Source organism: Opisthorchis viverrini (assembly GCF_000715545.1).
Source record: "Opisthorchis viverrini unplaced genomic scaffold opera_v5_215, whole genome shotgun sequence".
Taxonomy (NCBI): domain Eukaryota; kingdom Metazoa; phylum Platyhelminthes; class Trematoda; order Opisthorchiida; family Opisthorchiidae; genus Opisthorchis; species Opisthorchis viverrini.
Genome location: NW_008751868.1, coordinates 117449 through 127566, shown reverse-complemented (window position 1 = coordinate 127566; position 10118 = coordinate 117449). Strand labels below are relative to the sequence as shown.

Here is a 10118-nt window from a genome sequence, read left to right as displayed (position 1 = left end):
CCAGACACACGGAGGGAGAAATGTGAAAGAGCTGAGTTCATCCTTGGCGTGCTGAGATGCAGAACCACGCTCGGGTCCTGTATGCGTGTTTTGGAGACACAGCGTACATCAATTTTAAGGGAGTACAAGGTTTAAGGAAGCATTGTCTGTCTGCCAATTTGACATGGAGTACGGGCGTTTAGATCTCCTATGTGGATAGGATCTCGTGGATTTAGAAAGTTGTTATTTTGTTAAATGTTTGTGAGCAGCGGGGAGCCTAAGGCCCTTCGGTCAGATGGCTGACAGTCAGATGGCTCAGCAACGTTTGCTTGTGCAGTGGGAAGGGGTTGGGAAGGGATATCGCTGGACGCTGAACTGCGCGGACAATCTATACTTCCCGGTTGCCCAGGCCGAGGAAGGGGGTTTGGTTGAGGTGCCCCACCTTGAGCCTTCGACTCAAAACCTGACCCACATGGCAGTGGGAGAATGTAGGATTTTGTTCGGGCACCCTGCCCGGAGCCGATGACTCAACAGTCTGACCTGCTCGGCTGCAGGGTGTTGGCCCAACCCGAGGGCGCAGGGAATAAGGCATTACTGTACCATTCCTGATGCGGCTGCGCACAGCAGGTGCCTTTTGAGCAGCACCGGGCTCTTTGGCTTAAAAGTATTGCGACCGTATTGGATATTGGTCACGGTCAACCGTTGGGCGATCGGAGTGTGCGGTTTTTGTGGCCGACCTTTTTTAACCCGTCCCTCCTCGGGGGAAGGCGGCATCGCTGCTTCCATAAATAAGGACATGCTGGTCGCCTGGGGGAAACCCCTTAGGTCGGATGAAGCAGATTTGCATGGCGGATCTGACCTACTTGCTTCTGTGTTAATGTTACAGTTCTCTAGTGGTAGAACATATTTAGCCATGCTGGTCGCCTGGGGGAAACACCTTAGGTCGGATGAAGCAGATTTGCATGGCGGATCTGACCTACTTGCTTCTGTGTTAATGTTACAGTTCTCTAGTGGTAGAAACATATTTAGCATATGTTGGTAAAATGTTCGGGAGAACTTATCCTATTAAGAAATCAACTGATGTAAGAAACAGCCAGTGACATAAAATTCATTGCATCTAACCACGAAGTCCGAAAACGGCGTTTCATCTTCTAAGAATATGCGGTGCTCATGTACGAGGAGGAATTACAGCTGATATCCACAAGAAAGTCATTAAAATGAACTCAAATTATACTTCCAACTTGTCATCAAACAATCAAATTCTCCTCGCGAATGTACGTCGTCATACGTCAGAGGAGAAATGGATTGATGATAGACTTCATGGTGAATCCATATCTGGGATATTTTCTGCTTGTTGAATTCTGAGAAAACAGAGTCCCTTCACTATGTTGTATTTTTGTCAGATTATTGTCCAGATTTGCCGTATGATCTTGTGCATGTGGAAGTTTTTCGCTTGTTGGGTTTCGTTTACATCTGTGTACGATGGAGGTGTTGGGCACCGTTTACATGTTTAAGTCTGTCGTATCATGCAGCATAACGAAACATTTTAGATAGCGTACTTATGAACGCTAAAACTGACATTTCGTGAACTGCGGGCTGTATAATCTGGGAATTCTGGGTTTTCAATTTTAGCGGATATTAGCGCCAACAGAATATCCTGTTGATGGTATACTGACTGTGAAAGAGGAAACGAACTTCACTTAGTTCGGAGCTCTAGTTTGCTCTGGTAGATTCGACACGCCAGATGCTAGGCACACCTAAAACTCCTATATCTATAATTTTTTTCAGGCTATCGTAAGTTGCGCCCAATCTTAGCTCAAAGCGGGGAGTTTAGTGCAAGGACACGAGGACTTGGATCAACTAATTACTTTTGCTACACAGCTGATGACTCTGTAACGAGGCTTACTCTATGACATTGGTGAATCGAATCGCCCAGCAGTGTGGGTCACATGGCTGGCTTTGAAAAATCACTTGAAAAACGGACGCATGAGAAACTGTACATTCCACTGAAGCCCAGTGTTCATAATACACACTATATTGACTCCAATTCCGTTGTAGATAGTTGTTTAATGTAAGATCTGTCTTAAAATCAGATATTTATAATAGTGTGTAATTATTACAACATTCGGGCAAATACCGTGCGAAGGCCAGACATACTATGCTTGCACCACCACGTAGCACAAATTAAACCACGCCGTCATTTTTCCATGAGATTAGGTAGCGCCTTCGCCTTGGAATGTGAAGCACTCACCCTCTTACATAACAAGTATCCCGTCCAAAAAGGGCTCATATCACGCGGTTACAAAAATTAGTATCTTCTGTCGAAACTTCGGACCTCAAGATAAGCAGTTGGTCGAACAGCAGACCTGCTATAATCGCAGCAAACCAGTGACTGCAACGTTCGAATGGAGATCAATACAAGAACTTTGTAATTTACTTGGCTGCTAATTGATGTATGTTCATTTTACATGCAATCATGCCCCTAAGTCTTCTTTTGGAGACGGTTGATCCGATTTTCGGATTTTCCGACCTTATTATATTCCTTCGCTCTCATTTCCGTTTCACACTCGATGACGGGAGAAAACCCACGTATACCTTACAGCAAGTCTTATGAAAAATTTTGGTTCCATATTGCTACTGCGTACAGCTGTACAAAAACTTTTGGTAAGGCGCTTTTCACTCGGTTACTGCGGGGAGTAACGACAGTAATATCGTTAGTCTGCAAATATTTTCCGGATGGCATGCGGCCAGAAAGCATTTCTGCTTCCAGTAAATGCTAAATTGCTTCCGTGCGAAAAATCTTTCTTTCCTGTTTCTATATTGAGACTATCTCGCCAATAGTTTGAAAGTACATCCACCAAATTGCTAATGGTTGTCAGTAGTTTGCCAAACAGCGTTTTCTCTGTCTTTTGATTAGCTTCATTTACTTAACTTACAGGCTAACTGATGAATTGTTTCAAATGTATTAAAGTTTCTTAGCACTTTATTCTATATCTGCTTGCAGGAACGTCCAAGTTCCTTATAAAGCTCTCCAGCGGCAAACCAGACCATAAGCATTTCCATAAATTAGGTGTCACAAGGACTCTGCGTCGTTCATAGTTTGAGCACTTGCACGTTGTCTTTGTTAAACTAAGATGCATTTCCTCTTATTCTTTGCGCCCCGGTATTTTTTGTGCAAAATCCATTTGATGTGTTGTTCCCTGTACCTTTCTAAATTGGATTTCATCGCTTTGACATTTAGAATCTTGGATAGTTTATTCGTCCTGCCGTTCCATTTCGTCGGACTTACTTCGTAATCTGATGGACACCCTAGTGTGTTTGTTTTCCACAGTACCAGACTTGTGACGATTTCCTTCCTAATGGCTTAGCTAATTAAGTTTACCTCATAAATTTTGAAATTTCGGAAGCTGCTACAAACCGAATCCGTGATTGCGGATCACTTTAACAAGAACTTTAAAGTGTAACAGCATTAACCCAGCTGATCCTCCAACTTGTCTACTGTGACGGTCCCAAATTCAAGCGCATGTTTTCTCGTGAAATTTGGCCTAAACACATTACGGTCTAATGTATATCCGCTAGTTTTTTGAATACTGTAAGGTTCACAGTGCGAATAAAGCCTAGTAATGTCGTACATCAATCAGCAGGATTTAGACGCGAAAAGTTATCACCGGTATCCATTTACACAACCCGTTTATCGCAACCCGGTGTTGGCAGGCGCCTTGAGTGGCATTCTCGAATCGGGGGAAGGGCGCGTCTACACCATTCTGTTGGCTTATTTATCTATGTTCAGATTTCCGACAAACTAAGTGCGATACCTGATAAACTTTGATGTTTTAAACAATTCTTCAGACACTTACCCTGTCTGAATGGCTAGTTTGAAGAATCCATATCGCTGGCGAATGACTAGTCTGTATTGACCAGGTTTCGCCTCGAGTGCTTCTGGCGCTCCACCGACAACAACAACCACAAAGTTTCCTGTCTTGCCACATTCTTCTGCATCCAAAAGGTAACGTAAGCCGCGTTTCGTGGCGGCTATGATTCCTGGAATAAGACAACAGTTTCTTAGTAATACTGGTACGTTTAAACTTTCATATAGATAGCAGACACTTCATAACTTCAAAACGTCAAGGCCTTATTCAAAGAGGTATGCATTCTATATGAAACTGATGTGGGTTTGCAAGCTTCGCTCAAACTGTTACTTGCCAAGCTGCCACAGAGAAAGGGCCCTTTAATCGGCGCCCGTAATTGTCGTTTGTAGTTAACCAGCAATCTGTGATCCACTTAGGAGAGTAAGGTCGATGGTTGCCCCAAGCTAGTGACTGCTGAATCATGAGGTAATGTGCTGAATGGCATTCAACCGCAGTTGATTTAACATGAAGGAACAATTAAACAAAACTGCGCATCCTAGATACCTGACTTGTTTGAAAAACGGGCGCGAAGTAGACGGTTTGAAAAACTCACGCACCACCTGGCTTCAGATTGGGTCGAAAATTGCAGTCAAGCGCGAAGAAAACCCAAAGGACTTTCATCACTAGTAGAGCTTTTTCATTCTTCAAGGTTACACTAGTCTCCATTATAGGGTACAGCTCACTATTGCCTAAAACATCTCACTATTCCACAGAGACAAGTCAAACGAAGTAATGATATTATTCTTGCATCACAGTTTGGACTAAGAGAATGCATGAAGAAAAATAAAATGCCAAAGAAAATGCTTTATTTTTTTTATAGATTACGGAAACTTGAGTATCAAAAACAAAAACTGGGAGGATTATTCTTAACCAAGTACGAGGAAATCTAGAAGCCAAACCGGCATCTAAATTAATTTTCACCTGTGTTCCGTGGTTTTTGCTAAAACATGTGAGACATACTTCGATAGAGCAAGGTGTTCACAGTTTAACTCCGAGGTGGAATCCAATGGCAACGCCTTGCGCTAATGGTTTTCACACTCGCTCCAAACACCCAACAAGGAAAACTGTTACTAAATGCAAGCAATAACATGATGTTTGTATGTGGTTTCGAACGACGCATTCACTCAATTACTTTTGTTTTTTTTTTGTGCGGTGATAACATCAATTAAATATTGCACTTGTCGCCACCAGGTATCCTACGGTTGCCGGCAACCAATATGTTATAGTTGAGTCATCAGTTTTTGTCCTACATAGAGTTCTATTTCTGTTTCTGAAAAAATACGTTATGGGTCATCAAAATGGAGAGTGGCCTATAGCGTAGGGGATCCCGTTTGTAGTCGGGCTACCAGTGTCATTAAATGCCCCAATTTCCCGAAACAATTGTTGCCTTTTCTGGAATTTTATTTCCTGAACGTCCACTTGTACAACGTTTGTGCATATCTATACATAGGAAAATTTTCTGGACGAATAATTCGTGAAACTTGTTTCACTAACTCACCTTTTCTATCATGAACAAGCCCTTTTTTCAAAATATCCATATCGAAATTATTCTCTTTAGTATATCCTCTGAGCAGTTGTGATTTCAGATTACACCTATAATAATTAGTATCTATTATCTAGGTAAATGTTCCCCTCAAAAATTTGTCGGGAATGCTGAACAAAGATATTTGCTCATTTAATCTTGCTACGTAAATAGTGGGAATCTATCAAGGAAGTATTGAAAACGCAGTGTGATTTGTAGCCTAATCTGCCGCGCAGTTCATAACCTTTACAAATAGAAAAGAAAGTAGTAAGTCAAATTTCTTAACACAGAGGAACTGTTTCCTTCCACAAAGTATGGGACAAAAATTCATTCACGGAATGCACTAGATCTTCTGCTGTAATTGCATGCACGAAATTCAAACTCAGAATGTTGTTAAACAGGTTTTGCATTCTATGGGAACCTTAAATATCGACCTTAATTATTAAATGACATCGTCTAGGCCAAAAATGTTGCATAACACTCTCCAGTTTCCTGCATCCACGTGGTACTTGTAGGCAATCTATAAATGCCTCTTTTCGAGCAAAACAAGCAAGTTTACTGTGAAATGACCGGATTGAGTCGCAGGACACTCTCATTTGTGTGACTTTGGTTCGGATAAATATGACAGATTGCAAGTGGTCATCTTGTTGATGATACTTTGTTGCTCGGGGTCACGTACGGTGGTCGGTGCTCTTAATAGGCTTATACCAAGACACCCGATAAATAAACAACACTAACATGGGTCCAAGCAAGCACCGTATGGAAGGTTATCTAATCGATATTGAGCGCCCACAAGGTAGTCTTTTATGCTTCAAGATAGCATCCTACTGAGTGAAGCACTTCCATTTAGATGCATTCCGTGCTTCTGGACGAATGTGTGCGGGTAAGAGGGCAATTTGAATTGAATAACGATTATGCATGATTCGCTGTAAAGGGTTCGATCAAGCACGTTGAATCTGACCCGGGTAGCAACTTTCTATCAGCAGCTACTGTGTCTAGTATGCTTCGTTGGCCAATGTTTGACGCCCATTGCAGATAGTTAATAGAAAACTACAGGAGTCATCTGGACTTTGTTTGGGGGAATTTTTCGAGGAGTGCTATTTATAAAGCAAGCTAGTTTTTTACGCAGAGCAAATACACTAGATGATGTCTACATGTGACTTTCATAGTTTCTCCAAAGAGCTTATCCAGTATGGTGTTTAACAGAGGTTGAAGAAATGTCCTATTTTCCTCATGTTACTATTTGGTGGATGTGGAGATTGTGAGATCTCGGGTACTCATGGCCACACCTTGAGAGTGCCCAAGAAGGTTCAGTCACCACACACTTTTTGTGGTGCGAACAATCTTCGTATATGTATAAGCCATTCATTATATCACGGCAGATTTGTCCCGGCTGTGAGAAGAGCACTTATATGAGATAAGCAGACCTTTTCACAACTGTTCTTTTTTAGGCCAACCATTTTACTGTATCACCATGTATTGCAGCCGACAAATCCTGTAGCTACCCTAGTGGTTGCCATCTGAGGTCACAGCATTAGTGGTTTCGCAGTTATTTCTGTGACAACTTTTAAATAAAATAAGTGCGGATTTCCTCTCGTTCATCATGTAATAAGCCATATGTATTTAAGTCAAAATCCCCAGAACCATTCGCTTTTTCAGTCGGTGGGTCATCCCCTATTGAATTGTGCTAAACAGGACTTTTCAAATTTCAAGTTCACTCTTTGAAGTCACTTGCTCTTTCTCTAGGTCAAAGCTATAAGGCAGTGAGATGTAGCATTTTTCTCTTAGTAGTAGAGGCCGAAGGGCTGCTCAGGGAGGGTAGAAAACTTGACAAACAGAGATCAACCGCACTCCCTTGGTAGCCTTCATATGATCGAATGAACAGAACTTTGCCAAAGAAATGGGTTTATCAGGTTGCATTGATAACAAAACAACGAAGATCCTATCATGTAGGTAAGGTGAGTTTGACTGAAAATGCCTGCACTGTTTTTGTGGCACGCTTTGTGGATCCGCTTGATTGCCATTGTAACGAACTGGAGTTTTTGCTAGACAAAATGATTATCCCACTCATTATTCCGTTCAAACTATTCAGACGTCCGACAGTCCGCGGGTCTACACAGATTAACAAGATGGTAATAGACTTGAACGCTTGGGGACAAATTTCACACTTTAGTACCGTTCCCATCAGAGGCAATGCAATCTTGCTTCGCAACTTCCTAGACAACTGCGTGAAATTTCTAAATATTGTCACACGGTGCGACTGATTTCCGTTGTTTCGAACTCGTGAAATTCTTCGATTTTCAGGTTCCTTCTTGTTCAACAAAAGATTTAATTCCGCACTGATATGCCTGTCAGCTGCAAGCTGACTTGAAGGAAAGTCACAAAAGCTAACATTCATCGTGTGGTTTAATACGTGAGGGCTTACCACAAAATCTTGACAGCATCGTTGGTAATCAGAGATAAGCTGCTGTAAAATCTAGGGTTAGTGTTCCATCATATGGGTAAAAGCTTACCAAACACCATCGCAGTTTTTGTTAATTTGGACCATCAGTCCCCAAGTACTGTTCAAGGGATCGACAAATCATGCTTTTCTCGGGAGGAGAGTTTCTATTTGAGGTATATTTATTGCTTATGTATACTATTCTTAAAATTTTGATGACTGATACATACGACGTGACGCTGATTCACTCTTAACTAGCTCAAATAATGAAATAACTCTTGGTCTTCCGTTTGCTTTCTTCTAGTATCCTGAATTAAGTGCACTGTTAGTTCTCTAACGCTTTGAAAAATAATTCATTTGAACTGAAACCTACTTGATAGAAATCCTCTGACCAGCGTAAGAGGATGAGTTGCACCGTGGGTACACTTTGTGTATCACTTGAACATTTCCTCCAGTAATTCTGGGTTATTTTTGGTTATTTAAGATCATCTAATATTGTAGGCAATTCGTTTTCATAGTGCCGCCTAGTCTTCAACTTTGGTTCACTGCGTGAGTGAATCATGAAACCCGGGTGTATCACTCTAATCCAGCCGAAAATATAATATTTCAATATAGTATATAAATATATAATATGTATAATAATATTATACAATGTTATTGTTATACCAATATTATCCTTGACTAAACCGGGGAAACCTAGGCGACTGGTTCTTATCTCGTTTATACAATTTATTAGCATACATAAAATTTGACTTTTTGGTTAGATGGACCTATTTTCTTGACAATGGAGAATTGACTGCGACAAGCTCGGTCTTCATTTTGCACTTGTTGATACGTATTGATCATCCATTGACCAAAGTTTCATCAATGCGTGCTTGTTAATAAAATGTTCTTGTAGTGCGGAGTGCTTTGGAATTCGGTGTGTATGCGTGCTGTTCCGTTTAACGTGACAAAGGCCTCCATCAAGAGCTACCAAGGCGCCTACTATTTGATATAGTCATCTCTAGACTCGGTTCATCTGCACATTTATGTACGAATGGTATAGCCGTTTCATTCTTCGTTACCAGCCAACCAACCTAGTTGTGTGAAAGTTGAACATTGCTCGAAGCACAACAGAATTGAACTGAACGATTCCTCCTGAACCAAATATAACGGTGAAATTATGGAGAGATACCTAAATCAAAGGGGATCTTTTGTCAAGTTTTCACCTTCCCAATAACGGAAAGTCCATCGGAATATTTGAAAGTGACATGCTTCCGGTGGATACGAAAGCACTATTTCTTCTAATACACTTACAGTAAATTATGATTGATGTCCATTTTACCCTACCAGCGAACCAATCCAAGTCTGCTAAACTGCTGTATATATCCTTTAATTTGGTACTTTTGATGCAATTAGTAGAGTTTTAAACTTTTCTTACGACAAACATTATGCGCTTTTTATTTCTTAGCCCGAGGTTGGATGAAGGAATGTAGGTTTGCTATTGCCAGCTGACTAACAGGGTGCATCAAATAAAATGGCAGTATTTTAGCTCTCTAAATTCTAAAAATTTCGACGGAGTGATTTACGAGGATTACATAAATTTCTGAAAGCAGGTTTTCTCAGTTTTGTGTTAATGTCTTGTATTGCATATGATGACGGAGACTCCAGTCAACCAGAAGGCTTGTTCTGCAATATCCGAAGTTCTTGGAGCGATTTACCCAACCAACAGCCATTTCTGACACAAGTTGAAGGTTGTGGTTGAACTTACCCGTACAGCAAGGCGGTGCATGAAGCATCGTTAGAACGGCATTAAAGGTGGGCGCTGATTGTCACTTCATGCTGTGACTAAGAACAGAAAATCCACCTTCGAGATAACATTATTTTTTGCTGACCTTCATTTGCACCTTATCGTCGTTATAAAGACCAATATCAGCCATATGGTGAACAAGTCAATTGCACAATTGAGCACATAATTAATTCAAATACGTTTCAGACTTTGTACTAGTCTTTCATAATACATTTAGGCTGGTCAACTTGACACATTATGCCGAAACGTATTTCGTTAAGTTGCTTCATCCTTAAAGATTGCACTTAATGAACTGCCAGTTTAACAGCAGAACTTTTCACCCCTGTCGTATTGAGTTTTAATTTTTCGCCTCGGTTGGAGATGGACCCGGAGGTTGTCATTATTTTGATTTTCGACGCTCTGCACCTATCCACAATATTTGTGATGTGGGAGTCACATTCCCTTGCGTCTATCTGTAAGAATAATTGCAACAGGAAATCT

At 41.1% G+C, this 10118-nt stretch overlaps 2 protein-coding genes across 2 annotated transcripts in view; one reads left to right on the top strand and one right to left on the bottom strand.

Annotated features, from left to right (window-relative positions):
• The window catches only part of T265_08311 (hypothetical protein), a gene marked incomplete at both ends in the record, with an annotated part of 60121 nt that overhangs the window by 35646 nt on the left and 14357 nt on the right, over positions 1-10118 (top strand). The gene's annotated exons all lie outside the window — the stretch shown is intronic.
• Positions 1-10118, bottom strand: part of T265_08312 (hypothetical protein) — a gene marked incomplete at both ends in the record, with an annotated part of 13495 nt that overhangs the window by 1015 nt on the left and 2362 nt on the right. The window contains 2 exons of the mRNA XM_009174078.1: positions 520-636; positions 3837-4020. Coding sequence (XP_009172342.1) covers positions 520-636; positions 3837-4020 — 301 coding nt within the window. The remainder of the gene's footprint in view (positions 1-519; positions 637-3836; positions 4021-10118) is intronic.